This window comes from Pelmatolapia mariae, linkage group LG3_W (assembly GCF_036321145.2).
Source record: "Pelmatolapia mariae isolate MD_Pm_ZW linkage group LG3_W, Pm_UMD_F_2, whole genome shotgun sequence".
Classification (NCBI taxonomy): domain Eukaryota; kingdom Metazoa; phylum Chordata; class Actinopteri; order Cichliformes; family Cichlidae; genus Pelmatolapia; species Pelmatolapia mariae.
Window position 1 is genome coordinate 39,031,978 of NC_086229.1, and position 27,996 is coordinate 39,059,973.

General features: G+C 40.4%; 1 protein-coding gene across 1 annotated transcript in view; it reads right to left on the bottom strand.

Moving 5' to 3' along the window:
• LOC134622685 (NLR family CARD domain-containing protein 3-like) overlaps positions 1 to 27,996 on the bottom strand; it is a 39,856-nt gene that overhangs the window by 4,484 nt on the left and 7,376 nt on the right. The window contains exons 2-4 of the mRNA XM_065470166.1: positions 27,429 to 27,714; positions 7,378 to 7,466; positions 55 to 1,855 (exon numbers count right to left, since the gene is read on the bottom strand). Coding sequence (XP_065326238.1) covers positions 55 to 1,855; positions 7,378 to 7,466; positions 27,429 to 27,714 — 2,176 coding nt within the window. The remainder of the gene's footprint in view (positions 1 to 54; positions 1,856 to 7,377; positions 7,467 to 27,428; positions 27,715 to 27,996) is intronic.

Sequence of the window (27,996 nt, forward strand, 5' to 3'; positions counted from 1 at the left end):
TTTTAACTAGAATAGATATTTATAAACTAAAAGTATAGTCACATGTTTACTCACAGAGATTTGTTGGAGGCTTTGACCACTGGCAGCAGCCTCAGAAGAGCCTCCTCTGAAGCAGAGTATTTCTTCAGGTCAAACACATCCAGATCTTTTTCTGATGACAGTAAGATGAAGACCAGAGCTGACCACTGAGCAGGAGACAGTTTATCTGTAGAGAGACTTCTTGATCTCAGGGACTGTTGGATCTCCTCCACTAGAGAACAATCATTCAGTTCATTCAGACAGTGGAACAGATTGATGCTTTTCTCTGCAGACATATTCTCACTGAGCTTCTTTTTAATGTACTGGACTGTTTCCTGATTGGTCTGTGAGCTACTTCCTGTCTGTGTGAAGAAGCCTCGTAGGAGAGTCTGACTGGCCTGCAGTGAAAGACCCAGGAGGAAGCGGAGGAACAAGTCCAGGTGTCCATTTGGACTCTGTAAGGCCTTGTTCACAGCACTCTGGTGGAGAGATTGAAGTTTTGGTTTGTCAAATAATTTAGAGAATTTGAGGGTTGTTTGTTGTTCTTCCAGCAGATTGAGTCCAGAGTTGATGAAGGTCCGATGGACATGAAGAGCAGCCAGAAACTCTTGAACACTCAGATGGATGAAGCAGAACACCTTGTCCTGGTACAGTCCTCTCTCCTCTTTAAAGATCTGTGTGAACACTCCTGAGTACACTGAGGCTGCTCTGATATCGATGCCACACTCTGTCAGGTCTGATTCATAGAAGATCAGGTTTCCTTTCTGCAGCTGATCAAAAGCCAGTTTTCCTAGATATTTAATCATCTTCCTGTTCTCGGGACTCCAGTGTGGATCTGTGTTAGTTCCTCCATCATACTTGACCATTTTCATTTTGACCTGAACCACCAGGAAGTGGGTGTACATCTCAGTCAGGGTCTTGGGCAGCTGTCCTCCCTCTCTGGTTTTCAGCACATCCTCCAGAACTGTAGCAGTGATCCAGCAGAAGACTGGGATGTGGCACATGATGTGGAGGCTTCGTGATGTCTTGATGTGGGAGATGATCCTGCTGGCCTGCTCCTCATCTCTGAATCTCTTCCTTAAGTACTCCTCCTTCTGTGGGTCAGTGAACCCTCTGACCTCTGTCACCATGTCAGCACAATCAGGAGGGATCTGATTAGCTGCTGCTGGTCGTGTGGTTATCCAGAGGTGAGCAGAGGGAAGCAGTTTCCCCCTGATGAGGTTTATCAGCAGCACATCCACTGAGGTGGACTTTCTAGGGTCAGTTAGGATTGTAGTTCTGTGGAAGTCCAGAGGAAGTCGACACTCATCCAGACCATCAAAGATGAACACAACCTGGAAGTCTTCAAAGCTGCAGATTCCTGCTTCTTTGGTTTCAGTAAAGAAGTGATGAACAAGTTCCACCAAGCTGAACTTTTCCTCTTTCAGCACATTCAGCTCTCTGAAAGTGAATGGAAATATGAACTGGATGTCCTGGTTGGCTTTGTCTTCAGCCCAGTCCAGGCTGTATTTCTGTGTTAAGACTGTTTTCCCAATGCCAGCCACGCCCTTTGTCAGCACTGTTCTGATTGGTTCATCTCTTCCAGGTGAGGCTTTAAAGATGTCTTCTTGTCTGATTGTTGTTTCTGGTTTGTCTGATTTCCTGGATGCTGTTTCAATCTGTCTGACCTCATGTTCATCATTGACCTCTGCAGTCCCTCCCTCTGTGATGCAGAGCTGTGTGTAGATCTGATTCAGAAGGGTTGGGTTTCCTGCTTTAGCAATCCCCTCAAACACACACTGGAACTTCTTCTTCAGTGCAGATTTAAGTTTATGCTGACAAACTGCAGCAAAGTGTTCTTGATGGAAAGCAATATATAGAAAATAATTATGTTTTAATAATCACAAATTACATGTTTAATTTCCTAAAGAACCACTGTTTGAATACATTTAATCCTTTAACATCAGTCGGAGCGGGAACGCTCTATTTTGCGTAACTATTTTTAAATGCCTGTAGAACTGCAACCACATCAGCTAGCGTATTTTTTTTTTTTTTTTTTTTTTTTTGCATGTGTAAACGGAGGAGTTGTACATCTTATGCCATCAGCTTGTCCTAGGCCACTGTTTCTTTCCACATATAGCTTTGCAAAACATGCGTAAAAATCACTGGCAGCAACAAAAACACAATATTCCAGAAACACGCTTTGCCGATCCGATCATAGCACTTCCTACATTGGAATAGACATCAGCGTAAACAAAAGGGCTTTGGAGAGTTATGTCACAAGAGGGGGCGTGGCCAGGATTTTTGGTTGAGGTGCCATCTTCCTGGGCCAAACAAAGTTCAAGCGAAAGAGGAGCGAAAGCACACACATCAGCCATGGTTCGCACTTGCTGTGTGGTCAGCTGTAATGTTCGATCGCACGACCAGCAAGGGAATAAGCTTGAGAATGGTATATCTTTTTATTCTTTCCCAACCTGGAAGCAACATGAGGGAGCTCATGTATCGGATGTTACCAAAAGAAGACGTCTAGCCTGGATAGCTGCTGTGAGACAAGCTGATATCCAGTTCTCTTCCATCTCCAAATATCTGTTGGTGCTCCAGACATTTTCATTCCGGTAAGTTCTAAATATGTTCATATCACTCTTTATAGCTTAGTTAGTTTTATTTTCGATGCACTCTGAGGTCATAGCAAATTACAACAAACATCCTACTGAGTAATTTTGCAGAACTACTCTCTATTTATAGAGTTGCTAATTATTTGGCAATATTGCAGGCAAACCAGCCAATGAAATGGATGAAACACATCATGACTGGGTTCCAACGCTACACAAGAGACCTGCGTCAAACATACCACCATGCCAATAAGATTACTTCTTCCATGTGAAGGTGAAGAGGTGACCCTTCTCGATAAGATGGTGAACAGTGTGGTAGTAAAACCAGGTAAAAATGAAACTTGCTCCTGTTAAATATTCTTAAGTCTTGTGCTGTATAAATAGCAGTAATGTTTCAGAAGATACAGTAAATTAAGTAGTGTTAGTAGTGGGTGCTATCATGTAAACGCTGTCATGATTTTATGTGAACATTTTGTCATTTGTAAACTATAAATGACATGGATTCTACATTGTAACTGATTTGATGATCTATAAAGTGTTTTTTTGTTTTTTTTAAAAAAGGCAAAAATTAGTTTGTTTCTTTATTCAACGTTTGAACAGTGATACTCAGTCAGTACATATTCAGTAAATGCAAATTATTTACATGGCAGTGCACTTCAGGCACGTAGATAAAACATTATGGTTCATTTCCACAACCCACAGCTTTACTGTGTTCCAGCAAAGTATCCAATAGCGGTGACAAATCCTCCACAGTAGGAGGTGGGATTTTTCTTTTTTGAAGACGGCTCCTTTTACCTGTCACTACGGATGGTCTGTTTATGTTTTGATCAAGAGCCTTTTTTGGGGCAGCTGAAGAGGAGCAGTCCATCTTAGGGCCGGCCTCTGGCTGCATCTTGGTCATATTCCCCAGCAAAACCCAGTATACAGGTTCATCTGTAACAGTCCTTGTGCCACAGATCCGCACTGTTGGTTTTACATTAAACAGAAGAGCAGCGACAGGGGTGCAGGTCTCCGTGACTCCAGCCATACAGGTGTAGTGGGCGACCCACTACACCTACCCAATCTTTGGTGAATTGGATGTGTCCCTCCCAAGGTTATTATCGTTTACGAAAACTAACAAAATAACGAATAAAAAACATTTTCGTTAACGGAAATAAAAATAAAAACGAGACTTTGCAATAAAAGGAAAACTAACTAAAACTGAAATGACCGTTCACAAAACTAACTAAAATTAACTGAATTTATAGAGAAAATGTGTTTAGTTTTCGTTGATGTGTATGTGTCATACGTTAGTCTAGGGTGAGAATGAAGTGTATTTTCCAGGTTATGTTCTTGCTGTGCCTTATTATGCCTGCAGGTGGCAAGTACCTCAGTCGGGTCGTCTGTGTTGCCGCTCCGTCCACGAGTCCAATTTGGGATTACTTTGAATATGACTGTGTTTTGGATAAAGCAAGTGTCTTGTAGTGGAACGAGACAAATTATGAGGGACATTTCTAAAGGGAAAAAAATCCCACAAACCTTAAAGTGCACTTGAAAAGTTCACACAAGAAGGCTAACCTAGCTTACCTGGAGAAGGTAAGGGAGCACGCCCAACCCTCATCCCCAGAAACAGAAGCTAACACCAGGCAAGGCAGCGTGATGCATCCCGAGACAACAGGACTGGGATATCTACATAACTGTGTGAGTCAAACACCTTAACACCCGGTGCTGCAAGAGTTAATAGTCTCATTGGGGCCAAGATATACATTTTATAGTTGCCTGGTATCAATGGTTGTTCATCTGCCTTTATTTATTTATTTAAAGAACCCATAGGTGGGAATGTGAGTTGTCTTTCTCTGCGTGTTAGCCCTGCGACAGACAGGCGACCTGTCCAGGGTGCAGGGTATGGTAGCTGGAATAGCAACATACCCAAGGATAAGCAGAAGAGAATGACTGATATGATGAAACTGGGATTTTGTTACACTTAATTATTGCAAACACAACTAAAACTATAACTGAAACTAATCAAAACTAAACTGAAACTAAGGATTTTCAAAAAAATAAAAACTAAACTAAACTAGCAAACAATTGGTAAAAACTAATTAAAACTAATATAAAATTGAAAATCTGAAGTCAAAACGAAATTAAAATAAAAACTAATTAAAATTGCAAAACTATTAAAACCCTGGTCCCTCCAGAAATTTACGATAATATATCAGGCTACGGCAATAGCGGTAGGTCTTCAGGGTTTCTTCTCCACGGGTCCACATTTCCAGTGCACGATATTTTATGCAAGTACCGCCTCTTTGCATCCAGATGCAATCTGTCTCTGTACCGTCCTTTATGTTGTAAACTGCTTTAAGAATGTTTCTAGCAACCGTCCTTCCAAAATAGTGTGTTTGTTTTGATTAGTGGCCCAGGAAGATGGCGCCGCGCTACCACAATGCATTGCGGCGTGACGTCAACTCCAAAGCCCTATCGTATGTCTGACATTACGTGCCCGGAACCTGAAGTGACATAATTTTCATGGAAAATGTAGTTTTTACCTTTGCGGCCTTATAAGCCTACACTTGTGTTTTTAAAAGTCATGTTTGACTTTATGCCTTTTTGTATAGTACTGGGATGATTAGAAGTCGAGCTACACTGTTGGAAATTGTTTATTTTGATGCACATGCTGTTTTGTTTGTTTTGTTTGTTTGTTTTGTTTTTTTTGCAAATTTGCATTATAATATGTATTTTTGTTTATATAAAATTGGTGTATCTCAAAAATAAAACTATGAAGACACTCAAATTTCCTGTGGTTGGGAATTATTTAGTGCAACTTTTTGTATTAACAGTTTTGAGGAATAAATCTCTTAAATTTCTCTAACTACAAATATATGTAATACAAACAAAAACATTTTTCTTTTTTTGTAGTTTATTGCATTTTTTGCTATTTATGTAGTTACTATGGACTGAATACATACATATTATTAAAATTTGGGCTCTAACGATTGTATTGATGTATAGTAACTTGAAATGCTTCCAAGAATGGCACTACAGCATGTAAAAATATAAAGATAAGCTCTGGCGGACTTGGTTCTATGGTATGTCTTAAACGGTTAAATGAGTTAATCCCCTCATTTATTCATAATTTCATGTATTGCTTTGTGGTAAGCAGTGGTACGACTTAAATGCAGGACTCAAAATGAAAGTGATAACTAAACAAGGCACCTTTATTGTTGTAAGAAAAATGTGGCTTTACAATCCCAGAACTCCTAAAATTAGAATAGACAGCTAAAGCTAGAAAAGAAGAAGCAAGGGATGAATAGAATGTGGGAAAACAGCCAACTGGACAACAAGAAAAGGGAGACTGAAGACTTAAAGCCACACATAGGAAAACTAGGGGATGGGAAACATGAAGAGGCTATCAAAATAAAACAGGAATTATGCCAATTACGGAAAACGACTTACACACCAGGCTTTCCACAGGGACCGAGAGGGGAAAAAAAACAGACATGAGAAGAAAACTATCATGTAAGACAGAAAGGGAAAACCAAATGTGAAGAAAATGCTGACTAAACCCAAGAGAAGAATAGCTCCTTATGGAGGAAAATGCTAAGATAACCAAGAGCAGAACTAACTAACTAATGTAGAATTAAAGAAATTAGTTTACTGCTGAACTGTATATAGCCATCATCCTTATCGTTGCATTAATTATCATTTCATCAAAGCATTTATTGAAGTTGTTGGCATTATGTTATAATTTGTATTACAGGGGTTATCATAATCACATATTAACATGTTTATTACGGGTGCGGTTATAACCACTTTAAATCGTTGAGTTAAATCTATCATCTTAAAAGCTTATATGCTGAGTATATTGTTGCAGTAAAATAGTAGCTGAGCAAAGGCCTGAATGTATTCATGTTGCACTTGAGTTTGCCTAGTAACAGGTGACACGTGGAGAGGACCAGTCCATGGTGACCTCAAAGGCCTGAGATCATCACCATATTCGGAAGAGGATGCCAGAAAGGGGAACTTCTGTGTCTGCATTTATCTCTTAGAATTGATCATTATCTGTAGAGGAGGCAAATAATGTTCTTAAGATGCAAATTATGTGTCTGTAAACGCAAGAGGGGGCGTTACAATACCCTGATGTTATAAAAGCAATCTGAAGTGTATTTTGGGGGGGGGGGATGTACAACTGATGTCTTGCAGTTTACACCTCCCCACGCGGCGTGCATTCATTAAAATCAATTGTTTGACCGACCTCTTCTGGACCATCATTGTTTTACTCTCGTCCTCAATTTCGGACCCGTAACACTAACAACTAACCGAAGCACACTTTATACATAAGGTAAACACAACCATGAAACTAGTGGTATAGGATATTCCAATAACCCAGAATCCAGAAACATAGACCAAGTACCATGACACAGAAGGTTAAATCTTTAGATAAATCCTCTTACTGCTCTGCAAACGGTCAGCCAGCTCCTCCTGCTTCATTCTCCTCAGGAAGTCCACTGTGATCTTCACAAATGCCTCTCTGCTGCTGCTCCTGTGACTCTCTAAGCATTCTGGGTAATCTGGACTCAGAACCTTCTGGATCTTCTTCAGCTCGTTCTTCACAAAAGTGATGATGTTGTCCTCCAGCAGCTAGAACAGAATATTTATGAATGAGCCGATCAGACTGAAATCATGGAGCCAAACATCAGATCCATGTTGGACACACTGACCATCCACTGGTCTACAAAGAGCAGCATGGAGATGACTGTGAACAGACTAAATGTAAAAGTAGTTGTTGTACTTGTACACACCATAAATATGGAGTCCAGCTGTGTTTGATGCTGCTGGGCAGACTGACCACTGGGAACCTCTGAGCTCTCCTGGTCCACTCTGTGGCGGAATGAAGGAGAATTACCGAATTTCCCAGAGGAACACACCTGAGGGATTAATAAAGTTTTATCTAATCTAATCTAATTAGTTCAAGGACACGGCACAGATGAGTAGGTTTTCTTCTCTGTGTTAGCTCTCTCAGAGAGTGCAATCCCAATCAAGTTTGGAAAGCTTTAAATTGTATCTCAGATATATTTGTCATGTTTCGGCTGTGTGGCAGGCAGGGAGAGGACCCAAACGCAAACTCGTAGACACAAGGGATGAACTCAAAACCACAGCTTTATTTGCTGGCTGGGAAAAGCATACAAAAGCAACCTAAACTAAACTGGAAAATCACAAACTAAACTCACAGAGAGACACAGGGAGATCCACACAGCATGAGGGAGAACGCGACACAGAACGGAGGGAGACGCAGACATAAATACACGGAGGGTTAACGAGGGAAGTGGGCATACACGGGGAACACAGGTGACACTGATAATCATAACGAGACAGGGCAGGAGTGAACACAACGTGACGCATACTGACGAGGGACTGTCAAAGTAAAACAGGAAGTGCACAGAGGTTCAGACAGGCAGAGAGAGAGAGAGAGAGAACAGACATAAGGGGCTGGGGAAAAACATTGAATGAAACACAAGGAGGGGAAACGAGGGCTCAGATACACAGAGGGGCACACAGGGGATAATCAAATAAGAAACATCTTAACAGAACCTAGAAACCAAGGCATAAATAGAGAACAAATCCCAAAACACACGAAAAACTAAGAATGCTGGGCCAACATGGCCCAGGATCATGACAATATTAGGCCAGGGGTGGGGAACTCTGGAGTTCTGCAGGTTTTAGATATCACCCTGGGTCAACAGACCTGAATCAAATGATTAGTTCATTACCAGGCCTCTGGAGAATTTCAAGACATGTTGAGGAGGTAATGTAGCCATTTGAATAACCTTTGTTGGATGAAAGACACATCTAAAGCCTGGAGGACACCGGAAGTTCCCCACCCCTGTATTAGGCAATTTCATTTATTTTTCCAGATGCATTCTCGCACCTACCCAGTCACAGCAATCTCATATTGCACAATTTTGAGATATGACTCCTAAACAATAGCTTAGAAATGTGAAAAAATATCAAACAGGCTTATGTTGCTGCCACTCAGTTCAGCTCACAGATCTGGCTGCTGAACTGCACTCACTGTAGGTTCAGGCTTCAGCCTCCATTATAATAGTTGCCGACAAGTGAACATTCATTTCTGCATGTGCAGTTTTCCATTTGCCTCACTCCAGTTGAGTACCCTAATATTTGCCATAGTGTTTTCTTACTAAAGATCCTCAAAGGCATCTCAGACATCTTCTAAGTAGTTTTTTTGTTATTCTCTTCTGAGGGGACCAAATTAGACATTTTCAGTGTACTACGCACTGCATTAGTTCACATTAGAATAAAATACTTCAATGCAGAGTGTGTTTTTAATGTCTTTATTTTGTGCATTAAACATGGGGATGTTTTCTGTTGTTGGCAGGTGGTGGGACAGCCCTACTCTGAAAATTTTGTCACTTGTTGTCACTGATCACTTCCTGTTTGCTGAAGTGGATTCTAGTCGTTTAGAAACCTAAGCCTTGTTATTAAGAGACAATTTAAATGGGATTGAGGGAATGACATGTTTGCACTGCAGCAACAACAACACCAAGCAGTTAAATCAACTCTCAAAGAGTTCATGTTCCTAACAACACACCTCTCCACAGTAGTCGCCTGATGGACTTTAAAATCAATGGGCCGGTCTTCAGACCAGTCACTCTGTAAGGACACAGAGCTGGGTGGAGGTCCAGGTGGGTTCCTGTGAATAATGATGGAGCAGTGATGTGAGTGCTGAGCTGTGACATGGAGAAGAGTCATGGACAGTTAGAGATGGTCATCTCACCTCTGAGCTTTGGTCTGGCTCTCATGTTCCCCACACAGAGTGCTTTTAGAGGGAGGGACTCCCTCCTCTCTGTCCTCACACTGATCCATGCTGCTCAATTCAGCTCACACACACTTTCTACCTTCACCTGCAGAGGAAACACTAATCATTCATGTGCACATTGTTAATCTATTGAACCTGCATCCCAATACTGTTGTTGTCCCAATGTCTCCCCGTCTTCTCTCCTGTTCGCTGCTCTATTGTTGTCTCTTTCTCTTTCTCTCTTGACCCTCATCTGCCGTGGCAGAATTCTTTGCGGGTTCCTGGCTCTGTCCAACACAACTGCAATCAATCTGTTGTGCATCATCCTGACTCACCAGTGACTATTTAAGATGGCTGTTCAGTGTTTCTCATCGCTGGATCATTGCAAAGGAATTAACTAGAGAGAGCTGGAATTGCAAAGACGAGTGTCATTTTTGCAATGCCAGCTCTCTCTAGTTAATTCCTTGTCTCTTGTGATTTTCCTGGCTACTAACCATGTTCTCCGTGTCAATAGAACCTGCCTTGTCCCCTGGAGTGTGTTCGTGAGTGTTTTCTCGAGTGGCTAGAGGACGTTTTCTTTGTGTGACCGAACAAGAGTGTGGTTTTCCCTTCCTGTCCCAGGTTTCCTTATAGGTGTTGTCTTCCCTTGCACATTTTTATATAGCACTTGGTTTTTTGGTAAATAAACTGTTCAATCTCTTTTTTTAATGGAGTCCAGCACTTGAGTCCGCTAAGTGACTGTGACAAATACAGGAAGTCTAAATTAGCTTTGTGTTTAAAAAGTCCAGTATCTAATCCTCTGAGTATAGGTGTTTTAGAGCTCGGATGGAGCTGATGAATGAGAGAATATCCCAGTTCTAACTGCCTCTACGCTCTCTGGATGTCTACCCTGCCTAATCTGTTAAAATCTAGCCTTGCATGCCTGGTACTTGCCTACCACATTTGTTGCGGCAGCTCCCCTCTAGATCAGTCCTCTTGGAATATAGCAGTTTAGCAATGTGAACAACAGGCCCCAGGAGTTCCTTTTCAAGCCTACAGTAAGTTGTAATAAGTTGTAACCAAATTAAAGGATTATTCTAATAGCTTTTGATACTACTGTAGATTAATCCTCAGTTTTCTCACTTTCACTGTTTCACAAAGTAAGAAGGTAATATTTACAGTTTAGCCTTTTTTTTAAGATGTAGATGTATGACTGTCTGGACCCTACACTCTTCCTGAATTTGTAGTGTGTGTGTGTGTGTGTGTGTGGGGGGGGGGGGGGGGGGGGGGGGACATTTTTAACACATTTCTAAAATTGGAAGAGAAAACACAACAACAAAAGAACAATTTAAAAATCAATTTTGTATCTGAGTGAGAGAGTATATCCATGTATGTGTTTATTCTTCTCCCGTTTTCATTTGCCTTGTCTGCTCAGTGTATGGAGCTTTGAGAAACTACCTAGTTGTGACTGTAATCACTACACAAACTCACAGCAAGAAAGTCCCGTATTCAATTCCACCAGCAGCCCTCGGTCGTTGAGTTTGGAGTTTGGATGTGTGCAACCCAGTGCAAAAGTCTTTTGCACCGGGTTGGACACATCCAAACTTTTGGTTATCTCTTCTGCAAGGTTATCTTTTCTCCAACCTTCCTTTGCCAATACAGCAGCCAGTTAGTGCCCTACTATCCTTTGTTAAGGGTTCAAATATTAAGGTGGGATATAGGAGGAAATCCAAATTACAACACTGGTCCAGGAGGATAAGGTCGAAAGGATGATTTTAATGAACACACGCGTGGGGAGATGTACACTGCAAAACATCAGCTGTAGATCTCCGCCCAAAAATACACCAGGAGTTGTCTTTATAGCATCAGGGTATTATTTATGACGCCCCCTCATGCGTCAAACAGATACCAGACATGGAGAAGTTTCAAAACCACAAATGTTCTGTTGACAACTTTTGACACAGTTTGAAAAGGACATGATCTCCATCTTCACGACAAGCACTTCCTGTTCATCTTCTGACTCTCGCTTATTTCTACAAATGAGTCTATGATAGGTGTAATATTTAAAGAAATTAGGTCACTGCTGAACTGTATATAACCACCATCCTTAACATTCTATCATTTCATCAAAGTGTTTATTGAAGCTGCTGGCATTATGTTATAATTTATATTATAGGGGTTATCATAATCAAATATTAACATGTTTATTACAGGTGCAGTTATAACTACTTTAAAATGATTGAGTTAAATATATATGTATCATAACTCATATGCTGAGTATATTGGTACAGTAAAATAGTAGCTGAGCAAAGGCCTGAATGTATTCAGCTTCTTGTGGGATTTGAGTTTGCCTAGTTACAGGTGACGGAAGGATGTCCAGCCCAGGGTGACCTCAAGGCCTTAGGTCATCACCATATTTGGAAGAGTATGCCACGAGGAGGAACCTCTATGTTGCATTTAATTCTTAAAATACCTGAATGTTCTGTACATGCAAATTATGTGCTTGTAAACGCAAGAAGGGGCGTCACAATACCCTGATGTTATAAAAGCAATCTAGAGTGTATTTTGGGTAGAGATGTACAACTGTTTTGCAGTTTGCACCTCTCCACGCAGCGTGCATTCATTAAAATCAATTGTTTGAACGACCTCTTCTGGACCATCATTGTTTTACTCTCATCCTCAATTTCTGAACCCGTAACATTTGGTGCATTGGCCCGGGGTTGAGGGAGAAAGTTGGAGGTTGAGACTGAGAGGGTCCAAGGTGCTCAAACAGGCAGACACGAGTCAGTGGTCGAAGTGAGTGGACATAAGCCGGCTTATTTAAAGGTAAGGCACTACCTGTTGAATTATTTCCAAACAGTGCTGAATTGGATCTGAAAACAAATTGAAAGTCTACTCACTGAAAATTACTGGTAAAGGTCTGTTTTGATTTTGGTGAAAATCTCATGAGAATTGAAGTTGAAGTAATGATAATGTAAGGTTAAGTGACAGTACTGAGTAAAGGACAAGCAGTTGGACTGCTACGAGGATTTAAATGCAGTTGGACTGCTAAGGAAAGAGAATTTAAAGTAGTTGGACTACTGAATTTAGGATTATAGGTAATTTGGAAACTGTGTATGGTAATACAGTCATAATTGAATATAAAGCTGGGCTTGGACATCAATAAAGTCGGTTTGGTGGTTGCATAGGATGTCTTTAAAAACATAATTAAATTTTTAGAACGGAACTGTGGGAAGTTCTAAGAAAGTGCATCGTTCGGAGGTGACGCTCCCAATTCCCTGGTGACGACCAGGGTCTTCCGTTGGACGGGATAGTTCGATTGGCAATCGTGGACAACTGAGGACGGTCCAAAATAGCTACTGATTGGATCAGTTGACCGTTTGGAACGGTGTTTGCACTTTGTTTGGGCGATAAAGCTTGGAGCTGGGCGTTGGACGCTTTTAAATTTACTTAGGATATTTAGGGATTAGAGCAGATACAGTTTGGAACTGAGACTGTCATTGATTATCAAAAACTCAGGGAGTTTGTCCCTTGGAGGGTTAAGTTAAAATTTTGTCTAAATTCTGTAGGTTGTGCAATTTAAGGCCTTGTAAATATAAGTTAATCTATCAGACGTCTCTGTGTTATAATTTCTATGTTTGTATATAGGCTCTGTCTGCCACGGGCACTGCAGCAGGCTGGTTATTTTGAGAGTGTGTCTGTGTCTATGTAAATGAGGTGCCTGTGACTTATTTAGAGTGACATTTCCTGTTTACTAATGAGTGGCTAATGACTGACTGCAGAGCCTGGGTGAAGGACGACTTATATTGGTGTTTTAAGGGAAGAATTGCTTTTATTTCTACTTTGTTGGTATTACGGTTGTTAAATACGATGACTACTTTATGATACATGTCTGTCTCATTTTGCATGTGTGCGATTGGCTTTCAAATGTAGTTTTGTAATGTAACCTGTACACTCCATGGAGGAAACAGACCATGGAGTTTTGGAAGACGATAGCAGAGATATGACTGGCTTTACGTTTAGTCTTGTGTTGACTCCAATAACGGATGGTCAGACAGGGCTGGTTGAAACAGAGGTGCGTGTTTGCTGTGAAATAGGGGCCACTGACCATGACTCAAAACACAAAGGCTGTGAGATTAAAAATTACTGTGAGTAACGGTTTGACTTTTGACTAGGGAAATAATATGCTTACTTTGGGGTCTATGAAGATATTTGACTTTGAGTGATGTTATGAGAGGTTGAGTTTATTTTTCTGTTTAAAAAAAAAAAAAAAACACATAAGTATATGCACTTAGTAAACCCACTCAAGAAATGATTGTGTGACTGATGCTACAAAACTGACCTAAAGAAGCGTGATGTGTGTGAGTGAAAGAGCGCTATTTAAATGTGTGTGAGTGAAATGAAGGCATATTGTTTTTAGATAAAGTATCAGTAGAATTACTGATTATTTGTAGACTGATTATTAAAAGGAAGTCTCTGCAGAAGCTGTAGAAACAGGAAACCGTGTGTGTGTGTCTGGGACAGGAAATGCATGCCCATAAAAGGGAAGCTCACGGTGACAAGTGTGCACCCAGAGTAGAGAGAGAGATTTAACTCTGGGCAGATGAAGCAAAAGGGAGGTTTTAAGATAAAATGAAGATGATACTAATTATATGCTTTAGTGTGCCAATACAGGTGGACTCTCTCAACTTTGCAACCTTGAGTTCAGCAGAAGAAAAGTAGAATAAAAGAATTGGGAGAAAATAAGCCAGTCTTTGGCTTGAAATTGTGCAGCTTGACCTCTCACTTGGTCCTTGACCCCGAGAAGAAACGCAAAGGACAGTTAATTTCCTGATGAAGACCGATAGAACATCGTGGACGTGAAGAAGTAACGGAAGCTAAAAGACAGTGCAGGCGAAAGCAGTAACATTGACAACGACTGATGAGTCCAGCAGCATGGAAGACAGCACGAAATGCAACATGCATGCTGGTGAAGAACAGCGTGATATGTCTGCTTGAAGGCACTGACTGTCATATTTGCCAAGCTTGGAGCAATCTTGGAAGAAAAGACAGAAAAAATGAATGGAGAAGAAAACAGAGCAAATGAAAATAAGACTGAAGGAAGAGGAAATACTGAAAGATCAAAACAGAGAAGAAACACACTGTGTTTGCTGGAGCTCTGAAGCCCGAACAGGACACTGTGAATGAAAAAGGACCAGTGAGAGATGAAGCTGGACGAGTTTGACTGCGAGAAGATAGGAGATGATTGGATTGAAATTGAACCCTGAACTCGGGATCGTTTAGGGATGTCCACCCCATCACAACAAAGAGGTAAACAATACAAAAGGTAAAGATAATCAAAATAACTGACAATTATATTAATGAATAGAAAACACACATATACAAATTGTTACATGTGAGATTATTTTTGAAACGAATCAGAAGTGAGATAGTTTGAATCTAGAGCTCAGTGAAAAGATGCATAAATTAAATATGAATACATGAAAATGCAATGAATACATAAGGATGCAATGAAGAAGCAGCTTACACTCATGCAATGAAGAAACTGCTTACACTTAATTAAGATGATCACCTGGCATGCAATTAAGAAACAGCTTACACTTAGTGTATATTGACATGAATACAGGAGAATGTAATGAAGAACGCAATGAAGGCATGCAATGAAGAAAACAGCTTACACTGCATTTACATGACCACATAACGCAAGGAAGAACACGCTTACATACATGACATAATTGGTATTTTTGAATAGAAAATGAGAAATGGGTCGTTTAGGCGTCCGTGATAATAATGAAAATGTTTTAGTTTGTTATTTTCAGGAGTACAGCAGACCCGCACCAATTCTCCAGATCCAGGAGTCTGAAGAAATTACAGGTTAACATGAATGGATATGTTAAGGCAAGTTTCTGGTTGAATTGTTTACAGTGTCCAGGAACCTGACAGCAAGCCCTAACTGGTGGTGGAAGACCAGCAGGGCTGTGATTTAAGGTGGGGAAGTAAAATTTGGGTTAGTGATTCGGGGACGGAGAAAACTGACTCTTTAACTGGAGAATGGGAAAGTGTCTGTGAGACTGTGAAGCCATATATGCAAAATAGCACACACAAACATACGCAATGAAGATCGGCTTGCTACTTGTATGAGTGATAGAATGGTGTGAATGTTGAATAAACTGATTAAACTAGTTTAAAAGTGTGACTTAGGAGTGCTTTGCACTGACTGATGAAAACAAGGGATTAGTATAGAAAGAAAATGAAAATAATTGAATAATGGCATGAGGTTTAAAAAAAAAAAAAAAAGTATTTCTCTTGCCAAGTTAAATTGTGGAGATATGGCTGAGTATGCAAAAAGTTTGAGAGCTCGTGTGACTGATGACAGAGGAGGTTGCTGTGTGTGTGATTGAGGCCTTAAAGGAGGGGTAGATTGTTAGGAGGTGCAACTTTGATTAAGAGGTGTATAAGTTAGTGTTGACATATTGTGAGAACGTGCTTATATGTTAAGGTTGAAGGTGAGTTTGGTAAAATGCTTAAAGGGGGATATTGTGTACGAAACGGTGTAGTTTTTTACGTTTTGGGTGTGTTCTATGGGTGAAATTTAAGAGTGTTGAAGATTTTGAGGTTGTTGTTTTATTTTTAAAGAGGGAGTTTTAATAATCCTGGACATGTTTAAGGGGTTTTGTAACAGTGCACTTATAAAGAAAAAAAACCTGTCAGGTGATTTTGTTTGGTACTTTGATGAGCTAATACTCAGCTCTCTTTTTTTTTCTCATTTTTGTTCTAAGCAGGCCTGCAAAAGAAAACAATCTGAATATAAATGATAACAAATAAAGAACAATACAGAATCCAAATCTGAACCAAAGAACAAAATAGTGAAATGTGGATTATTGGGTTTTTCTCTGTATATATGAAGCATTTGTAATGTGTATCTGCTATGAAGGCTTGTAGAGGCCAGTTTATAATCACAAACAAGTGCTCAGCCAGACTGAAAAACAGGAAGCTTTAGTGCACAAGGCATATTAATAAATATAGACACAAAAAGAGGAACTCCCCATATAAACAACGTTCAAAAATGTGTGAAGTATAAAGTACCGAAATAACACTATATAAGCCACAGTTGATGATTCTAATGTTAGAGAGCTCTTGCAACTGGCGTCTGAGCTGTGCAGAGGTCTCTCTTAAGACAGGTATTTATGTAGGTTAGCATGAGGTTGAGTCCAACAGAAGCAAGGCACCCTAAATGTGCACAGCATGCAGCAGGGCTTGCCAAAATAATATAGGAAACAGTACATGTAGGGAGAGAACACTCACTAAAAGTTCTGACTACACATAGTGTGGTGGCTTATGTGAACTTGCAGGCGTTCACTATGACATCATTAGCACAACAGAGACTGAGTAAAGTTTTAGATGCTCGAAATCTGACACTTACACATGAAGGAATCAATATGGCAGATGTAAAGATAAATAGGAGGACCTAATTATTGTACTAAGAAAGCAGAACTTGAAGGGAAAGTCAGGGAAGATTTAAAAGCAGGACTTGTTGGGATTTGGGATTTGGAGATTCTTTTAATGCTATCATATAATCTGCCTTAGGATGACTGTATTAATAACGTGTTGTACAGTATTATTTTATGTTTGACATAACAGTGATGTCTCTATTTACAGGTTGAGTTCATTTTATACACAAAGCATAACTGTGCTTGTTTAGAGTTGATGTTCCGTCCAAAAGGGTTTTAAGCTTCACTGGTGAGAGTGTCCAGGTGATACATGTTGAGGGAAGATGAGAACATAGCAGGTTAATTGCATGCACACTTACAAACACACATGATTTAAATATAGGCCAGGCCAAAGGCCTGGGCTTGATACAGCTTCTAACTTGCAGGAATGAATGCAAAACATGCTTACAGACACAAACATGACAGGGGTTTATTTTACAGGGTAAAGGTGGATCATAGGTTGCTTTGTTTCTGCTTAGCAACTACTGAGGTAAAAGGTGTTAAAGATAAATATGCAATAAGCGAACAGGAAACGTGTGAGGGTGAGCCGGGTGAAACAAAATGTTGTAGATAATGGAAACTTGTCTAACGGGCATTAACAGTAACCTTTGCATGTTATGTATATGCTTGAAGCCAAAAGAGGCGTAAAACCTGATAGAAAACTTTGAAGTGTGTTTTTTAGTGGAGAGTCAGGCTGACATGGGGATGGTGTGTATTTTACTCTGTGTTTAATAAAACTAAAAGCGTTGCTCACACACATAAAGAGTATTGAGATTGAATAAAGTTAATATAATGGATAGAGCCCAGGACATGATAATACATAAATGAAATCAAATGCAATGTTTGATTTCACTTTTATTGGGAAAATAATTAGCCAAGAAATGTGTATTGAACTCTCCACATACATTGACACTGCGCAACTATGAGTGGGCCATGGAATCAAGAAACTGTTATATATCTGTATTAAACTAGCCAACATAGACTCACCACAAAATGATGTAGGATGTTGCCCTGCAGTGGGGGCAGAAAATCATTTGCAAACCAGGGATCTTATGTTGATTATCATATCCTTACTTATGTACACACACACACACAGAAGGGGAAATTTCAAAACAAAACAAAAACAACTTGGCTTATCCTGTCAAGCACAGGAGCAAAATAAAAATCTCTTTGGGCTCTATTAAAAATTTCTTTAGTAAAAGTGTAAAAGGCCAAAAACCCAAGAGGTTGGGCAAACAGGAAAGTCCCTCCAGTATCAGGAGTTAATAGTCAGGAAACATTTTACACACTAATGCCTTCTTTCTTAAAAACTACTGACTCATAAATGCCGATAGACATACAAGTCCACATACATCCAAATGTACATTTAGACATTAAACGTCGAGACGCATGTACACACACATTGGCACACAGGCACAGAGTCTAACTGAAGAGCTTAACAAAGCAGACGTGGCAGTAGGATTTATCATTTTGTCTGATATGATATTGTGAACCAACTTTGAATAATGACAGGAACCTTAGATGAACACAGTAGGTTAGTAAGGGGTAGCAGAGAGAGGGTCAAAGCGAAGGTAGTGGACCTGGGAATGGTGTAGTGACGTCTTTGGAAGACGTCAAAAGAGGGAATTGTAATATTTAAAGAAATTAGGTCACTGCTGAACTGTATATAACCACCATCCTTAACATTCTATCATTTCATCAAAGTGTTTATTGAAGCTGCTGGCATTATGTTATAATTTATATTATAGGGGTTATCATAATCAAATATTAACATGTTTATTACAGGTGCAGTTATAACTACTTTAAAATGATTGAGTTAAATATATATGTATCATAACTCATATGCTGAGTATATTGTTACAGTAAAATAGTAGCTGAGCAAAGGCCTGAATGTATTCAGCTTCTTGTGGGATTTGAGTTTGCCTAGTTACAGGTGACGGAAGGATGTCCAGCCCAGGGTGACCTCAAGGCCTTAGGTCATCACCATATTTGGAAGAGTATGCCACAAGGAGGAACCTCTATGTTACATTTAATTCTTAAAATACCTGAATGTTCTGTACATGCAAATTATGTGCTTGTAAACGCAAGAAGGGGCGTTACAATACCCTGATGTTATAAAAGCAATCTAGAGTGTATTTTGGGCAGAGATGTACAACTGTTTTGCAGTTTGCACCTCTCCACGCAGCGTGCATTCATTAAAATCAATTGTTTGAACGACCTCTTCTGGACCATCATTGTTTTACTCTCATCCTCAATTTCTGAACCCGTAACATAGGTTAATAGCTTAACCCTATTTGCTGGAACATTGAAGGCAATGTAATTACACAGCAAGCAAGACACGAGTAGGCAAGTTCTTTATGTTTCACGTGCACGGGAGAGAACTGGACAGGCGCCGTTCCTTCGCTTGACCCCAGTTGCTCTCGTCCGCTCCCCCGTAACACTGCTCTTTTATTGTGGTAACATGAATATGCATAGGGTCATTAACATATGACCTCTTACATGGGTGTACATGTGGACAAAGAATACCTTGTGTGTGTGTGTATGTGTGTGTGTGTGTGTATCTGTGTGTGGGGGTCAAACTGTGACCCCAGGAAGACTCCCCAGAGCCGTCCATCTAAACAAAAGGCACTTAGCCTAAAACAGATATAGATACGTTTATCCTACCATAAAACAATAAGACAAGGTACGACCTCTCCCATGCTCCTAAAATGTGGGTGTGAAAGTCAGAGAGCTGTGGAATGCACACAAAGCTTGCAGACTATTAAGGATCAAACCTCTACCAATCTACACCTAATTATAAAACTCTAAGAATATCTAAGTAGATATTTCTAAGCATAAATGACAATCACAATACAAATCTAACAGTCTATCTACTGTGTGTGTGTGGTCGACCTCAAATGCACTTTGCCTCACCCCGCCGATCGACTCCTGACCTCTCAACAGACAGAGAGACAGAAGCCATTCTCATATGTGTAATAACCTAACTAAAACTATGTATATGTAATCCATTGAATAAATGTTTTAATCAAGACCCACTACTAAAAGCTTAATCAAAAGATATAAATGAATAAAAGATAATAATGAATAACCTGGTTATTCAAATAGCATAACCCAATATAATCAGCATATAAGCATTTAAGATTATAAATTTAACTCAACAGTTTAAAGTGGTTATCACTGCACCTGTAATAAAGGCTAATTGGCTGCCAATATATTTAAACATCTGAATGCAATATCATTACTGTAGATTATGTTATTAATGCAATGGTAATGATGGTGATTATGAATAGCAGTAAAATATTTCCCTGATCTCCACACCTTCCAGGGCCAAATACTGTCCTCAATCACTCCTTTTAAGACTTCCGAACTCTGCTGTGCACATAATTTCTCCCTCACTTTCACCAACATCACTAAACCTTCTCTCCTTGACACAGTCATTCGAGACAGGGCTCCAACAAGATGACTACTGCCTATAAAGCCTTGTCATCTCCTATGAGGTTAGTTGTCCTGACTGCAGTATTCTACTTGGCTCTGCCGGTTTTGGGGGGTTACCATCATTGAGGACAGTTCTCCTCTAATCAGTCTTTCAAGTCAAGCAACCCTTCCAAAACTGCTCAGCGTTACCTCTCTTCATTTCAGAAATCTGCACAGTAGTTATTGCTACCCTACCCAAAGTAAATTAACCAGGCAGGCATCCCTTCTCAATCGTCTACGTCTAAGATAAGCACACGTAAGCATTTACGAGCCGTCAAGCCATTAACTCGAGTTGCAAAATCGCGGCAGGCATCACTGTCAGTACTTCAGTTCACAGTCAAGCCTCGTCGCTACCTGACCAAGGGTTCCCCTTATTCGTCGATCTTTCAATGTCCAAAAAGGAACACGCCTCCTCCAGGTCTTATTTATATAAACATATTTCGTTTTAAACATATTTCTAGTTAAATCTCTGGGGTCGACGCGTCAAAATCACATGACCAAATCAAGACAACACAGCTACAAGATGCAGCGACTCAGAGTCTCCATTTCAAATTGGGTCGAAAGTGTGGACTTCAAACTATATACCACTCTTCGCTTGCAAGTGAAAAAAGAAAATACACCCCTTCCTTATTGGTGTTAAAGTTTACCATGTCAGCCAATCAAAAAAAAAAATGATATAGCAACATGTGGCACTTGGTTGTTTAGGGAGAAAGCGAAGTTTTAGGAGTGACACCGGCGACGGAAAGCGGGCGAGCGAAGGAAAGAGAGAGAGAGAGTTTTCATATGTGAGACATTAGTGACGTTTAGTGTGTTTGGAGGCCACAGTTAGAAATTTAAATTTAAAGAAATTTCAGAGGGATGTCCCTCAATAGTGTAAATGCAAAAAAGTTGCATAACATAACTTCCAACCACTTGAAATTTATTTTGATTGTCTTCATAGTTTTATATTTGAGATACACCAATTTTTATGTACTGCAGGAAAAACGAAAATAAATATTAAAATGCAAATTTGCAAAAAAAAAAAAACAACCTCAAAACAAACTATTTCCAAGAGTGTAATTTGAGTTCTAAGCATCCCAGAAACTATACAGATAGACATGAAGTCTAATATAAAAAAAAAACCAAAAAGCAAAAAACACCAGGATATCTGTAAATCTGTAAATACGCTATAGGAAAAAAAAATAAAATTTCCGCGAAATGACGTCACTTCCGGTTCTGGGCAAGTAATGGCGGACACGCTGACATATGTTGCAACGTGGGAAGTGTTATGAACGGCTGATCGAATCAGCAAAGCGTGGCCTGTCACTACCCGATCCGTACCGGAAACCTGATCAGTACCACGCATGTGCGAAAGGTGTCTACTTCCAGTCGAAGTATTTTACGATAGTTACGGGTCAGAGTATCTAAGATGTTAAGAATAATAAGTATCTCTTAAAATTTTTGCAATAATGAAACATTTCAATATAATGTAGGCAAAAACGAAAAATAAAAAGATTGTTACAGATCAGGACTCTCCGATCCGTACCGCGCATGTGCAGATGTTCTCTTCTTCTGTTTCGTTTAATGGCAGTTTACTCCCCAGTGTACGAGGATACCGCCACCTGCTGACCGAGCGAATAAACCCTATTGTAAACTGAACTAGTGTCATTACAAATGCGTGTTAAATTTGATTTAGTGATACTCGAGTGTGCTTGTCTGTGTGGAGAGGATTGTTGGAATAATGATGATGATGTCTGCTATCAATGTCAATTGTCAGTAAACTGTCATGGTCCGCGGCCCGGTGTCCGAGGAGCTGATGCTCGGGTGTGGCTGTCAACTCCACACCTGCATCCCATCCCATCCCAGACGATCTTCAGGTGGACTATTTAGGTGGACACAGTTATCGATGAGACACAATCAGGCTTTATGAGAAATAGACACATTTCTAATAACATTATGCTGGTTTTGGATCTACTTGATTACTCTGATTTGGTATGTGACAATAGCTTAATTCTCTTCCTGGATTTTTATAAGGCTTTTGATACAATTGAACATCAATTTATTTTCCACTCTATGGAAAAATTTGGCTTTGGAGAGTTTTTCTGTAAAGCTGTCAAAACCTTATACACAAATGACAATAGTTCTATTAAAATGATTAACGGCTCCACCCCGAGATTTGACCTGAAACGTGGTATTCACCAAGGATATCCTATTTCACTATATTTATTTTTACTTTGGTGGTTACAATTCTACCGGTGTTCTAGATTAACTGGCGTCGCAGTTCAACTGGTGTTGGTCATGCAGATGTGTGGTAGACTTGCTTTACAGTATCTGCTATCTCCTTACAAATGTTTATTATATTAACTGCACTTATACAGACTGTACATAACAACCAACTCTCCAGCCATGTTAATGAATTATCTATATTGGCTGGAAATGGTAATTTCCAGAGAAAAGACACAGGCAGACTATGCTTACAGGATGTGATGTTATAACACTAATGAAATATTGATGTGTCAAGACGTATGTCTTTGTTATGGGATGAAATATTGAAATCATCAGGTTCAACGGGAGAGGTGATTTCTATAACTCTGTGTATATAATTTGGCATTTCTTACTGATTTAGGCAAAAAATAAATACATAATACCATTTCATTTATTTTAAAGTTTTATTTGCAAGACACAAAAACAGACAAAATAGAAAGTTCCAAATGTATTGTGCATGAAACGAATTCATACATAGCGATAGAGCCAGGTGCAGATGTGTGTCACAAGTTAATTTGGCTGTAGACTATGGCAGTTGGCCACAGGTGGTTGTAATTGACTCCACTCTATTCGAGTGCACACAAACTAAAAGAACGACAACGACAACAAGATTTTCGCGATTGTTTATTCTTGCTGTCTTGTGAACAGTATCGGTGTGGTGACGTTTATTTGTTTGCTGTTTTCACCTTCGCCTCATACATGAGGATATCACCAGGTAAACTCACGACATTTTTTTACATTTTGTTGTTGAACATTAACAAGACTGACTTAGTGTGTTTGAGGTAACCTCACAAATGTCACAGATGAAATATTTGCTGTTTATTTGCTGTTTTGTCAGTAGCGGTTCCTGAAAAGCAAATCTACCACACATCTGTTCAACCAACACGTGTTGATCTGCAATGCCAGTTAATCTGGAACACCGGGGTTTAAAAGTAGTTACGCAAAACAAAGCGTTTTCGCTCCGACCAGTCATTAAGGGTTAAGCCATTCGCCTTTATCTATTGAAAACGCTGCCAAACCTAAAAATTCAATCACATGAATGAATTTTTCCTTTATCAAAATGCAGCTGTGTGTGTGTGTGTATGTGTGTGTGTGTGTGTATGTGTGTGTGTGTGTGTGTGTGTGTGTGTGTGTATGTATGTGTGTGTGTGTGTATGTATGTAGGCTACACCTTCAGATTTTCACTCCAAAAATACTGTGTTTGACTGAACTGTCAGAGTAAAGTTGACTGACGTGTGAGGACATGAAACCTTGTTGTAGCGTCAGTGTAAAACACTTATTGCTGTGACAGAGCTGACTTAATTACATAATCTCTCCTTAGAAGTCCTGAGTGAACTCACACATAACAGCAAACGTCCAAGTCCAAACTTGCTGTACTTGATATTTAGAAAAAAGACAGCCGTTACCTTGAATGAGTCAGGGCTCCACCTCTAATAGAACAAAGATAGTAGAAAGATTTCCCAACAAGAGACAAGCTCCAGAAGATCTTTGATTTATTGACCCACAGAAAGACAAGATGCACTGATGCTACGTCACTCAAGGCCCAGTCTAACAGTATTTTGTAAAACCGTCACATAAATGGAATCTATGTTTTGTGCTCATGGTCCATTTTTATGCCAATGAGCCTGGATTTTTAAGAAATTACTTTTGACAGGAGGGTGTTGACAAAACAGAGCTTGCCTACTGTAAATACAGGTTAACCACTGTATTTTAGTCCAAACTATGATTGTCTTTCTAAACCTAACCCAGTAGCTTCTTTGAAACTTAACCCCTCAACATGTTTTAATTAGAGATAATTTAACTGAGTTAAGGACACACCTCGTATGCTACCTGTCCTTTATATGCCTTTCTCATTTCTGTTCTCATTCTCATGCAGTCTCAGCCCAAGATCTATTCTTATTCAATCTGCAGTAAATATTCTCTAATCTAATTGAGGATGAGGTCCCTATGATTGAAATTAACACTGGGACTCAAATTTGTGGCAAGAAATATGAATAGATTAAAGATTGCAAGCAATTCATGGGTTGTCTGGGAGTCGCTCTATCTGCAGCACCCGTGTAGTAAATTGGTTAATGGTACTCCATCTACAGATTTTTTCACTGTATTTGTTTCAGCACCAAATTCAAACTGCAGTAAAGTCAACTTCACTTTCAAATAAAATCATTGATTTATTAAAATTAGTAATGACCGCTACAACCGTTTTCTATTACTACAGACAAACTATAGAAGAGTGATTTGCGAGCCACAGCTTCAGAAGGCTAATACTGCCCTGAAGATAAAGGCAGCGTGTACATGAGTGTAAGGAAGCACACCCGTTTTAATTAGTGAAATTTATATAATAGCCTCAGAGAGTCGATGGTTTCATTGAACTGTGTGGGTCAGCATGCAGCGGCCAGCTGCCTAAACTAATTAAAGATTAGATTTGCCTTTGTGTCACTGTGCGCATTCTGCAAGTTCTTTAAACACTTCACTTTAAACTCATCATGTGATATAATCGCAGAAAATAAATAAAATGCTAACCCAACATCTGGAACATTCAGACTGGAATATGAAAACAAATCTAAACCTGTTAACATAAAAAAAACAGTCAACCTAGAACTGTATTCCTGGACTGTGCTCATCTACAAACATATACAGTATCTATTTCCCAGTTTCAGCTGTGAGTCTGTTACCGTGAACTACGGAGCGGAAGATTTGTGCTGCTTGTGCTAGAAATAAGCTGCACACAGGTGATGTTAGCCAGGAAAACATTACACACTGACTTTAATGGAGAAACCGGAAATATAAACACACACAGTTTGTTGTGTGAAGACATCAAACATGAGCTGAACAATCAGTAAAGTTCCTAAAGACAAACTGTTAAAGGAGGAAACAAAGCAAACTTACAGTTTCTTCAAACACACACCAACAACCAGCTCCACTCCACACCTGGACACTAAACACAGACACGCAGGTGAGCTGCTTCCTGGAAGGAGGCGGGACTCCACTTGTCCTACATCAGGACAGGTGTGGGAGGGAGAGAAGGAAGATTTTCACAAAAACAGCATGTTGTTTTTGAATGAATATAGAATGAAAGCTCTGATTTGGACACACACACTCCAACTAACAAGGAAACAAAAAGCAGGCAGGAATGGTGCTTCAACTCACTATTGTGCTACAGAATAAAGCTGATTATTGGTCAGCTTTATAAACACACTTTGAAATATGTCACGGGCAGAATAATCTGTTCCAAAGTGACTGCTGTAAGCCAGAAACCAAAGTACTTGCGCTGATGATACAAAACGTAAGAGAAATAATGAAAAGCTTATTTAACTCTGTTTTAACACATGAAAAATGCAGAAATGATAAATCATCGACATAAGGGTCTTCTGAATCGCTCTTTATCTGGACCCTCACCCAGGACCAATTTGCCATGGGAGACCCTACCAGGGGGCAAAGGCTCCCGGACAACATAGCCCCTTGGATCCCTGGGAAACACAAACCCCTCCACCACGATAAGGTATTAATTCATGGAGTTGTAGGGCTGTCCTGGTTGACACGCCTCTACAATGATGCGTGGAGATCAGGGGCAGTACCCCTGGACTGGCAGACCGGGGTGGTAATCCCCATCTTTAAGAAGGGAGACCGGAGGGTGTGTTCCAACTACAGGGGGATCACACTTCTCAGCCTCCCTGGGAAAGTCTATGCCAGGGTGCTGGAAAGGAGAGTTCGTCTGCTAGTCGAACCTCAGATACAGGAGGAACAATGCGGTTTTCGTCCTGGTTGCGGAACACTTGACCAGCTCTTTATCCTTTCAAGGATACTTGAGGATGCATGGGAGTTTGCCCAACTAGTCTACATATGTTTTGTGGACTTGGAGAAGGCATTCGACCGTGTCCCTCGTGGTGTCTTGTGGGAGGTGCTGCGGGAGTATGTGGTATCTGGCCCATTGGTACCGGCCATTCGATCCCTATACAACCGTTGCAAGAGCTTGGGTCGCATTGCCGGCAATAAGTCGGACTAGTTCCCAGTGGGTGATGGACTCCGCTAGGGCTGCCCTTTGTCACCGATTCTGTTCACGATTTTATGGACAGGATTTCTAAGCGCAGCTCACCGTGACATCCACACGTTTCTTCTTCAGGTCAAACATTCATTTATCGTGGTGGATTTCCACCCTTCCATCTTAGGTGTGCTTCTGATTTGACTTTGAGCCTGTTCATGTGAACAAAACATCACATCACAGTCACACTTCCTCTGTTAAGGAGGATCAAACAGTGGCAGATGTTTGAGGAACGTTTCATGTTGTAATGTTGGTACCGACCTGCAGCACAGTCTGATGAAGACATGAGGAGAACAAATCTCTACCTGCACACTCTGTTTGAAAGGCTCTGAGCTGGATGTTAGAGACTTTGTTGTTGCTTTGGAGTCTTTATCCAACACGTCATGACGTCAGAGATGAAACAAGTCTTCGTGTGTTCTCTGCAGAAACAAGTCCAACCAGTCCCATCACCTAAAAGGAGTCATGTGACCTCAGCAGCAGCTCTCAGAGACTTTCCTCCTTCACCTGTACAGAACACACTAAGAGCAGAGCTTCAATATTTCCTCTGATTCTGAACTTGTCCATAACGTGCAACATGCGGCCGTGCAGTCAGCTGTTTGCCCAAGGACGCCTTTCCACCTGCCACATTTCTAAATGCAACAAGCTCTTTTAAGTTTGCCATGTTTAGTTTGTGTTTGTCGATGCTGATGCTGTCACACCCGTGATGTGTCAGCTCCATTTCTTTTGGACCCAAACAATGATTTTCTACCTCAATTCACAATTTTCCATTTAAATGGAGGCTCGAGGCGCAAGCAGCAGACCCGAAATGAGCCAGCTCCCGTATACGACTCACGCCACCGTCAGACATCAGCAGCATCAGGTTTCCTTTCTGACTGCAGTGTCGTAGCTGAGGAAGGCCGAGGTTCATGCTCAGTCGGTGCTCCTCTATGGGGGTCCCCAGTTCAAGAGCTGCTGGGAGCACTGGTTTGATACCAGGCTGTTCGACAGCAGGACCACCTCCAGGAGACTTCCTCTGAGACTGGGACTGTTCAACACCCTCATCATCACTCCCATGACAGCGGCTGAAGCTCAGAGGTGTTTCTCCACCTTAAAGAGAAGCAGACGTTCCTGTGAGATGCAGAACGGGAACGTCTGACTGGCCTTGCCATGCTTTCATGGAAAGGAGACACCTCCTTCCTACCTCCTTATACCTTTATTTTCCTTTACACCTTCATCGACTCATCTGTCCTCACTTTCTCATTTTTTTAACTTCCTGTTCTCTCCTTTCCTTCCTCCTTCTATCTCACCTCCTCATTTTCCCTTGTCCCCATTGTTTCCATCTTTTGGTCCTTTCCTTGTGTACTGATTAACTTTATTAAAGTTGTTTCA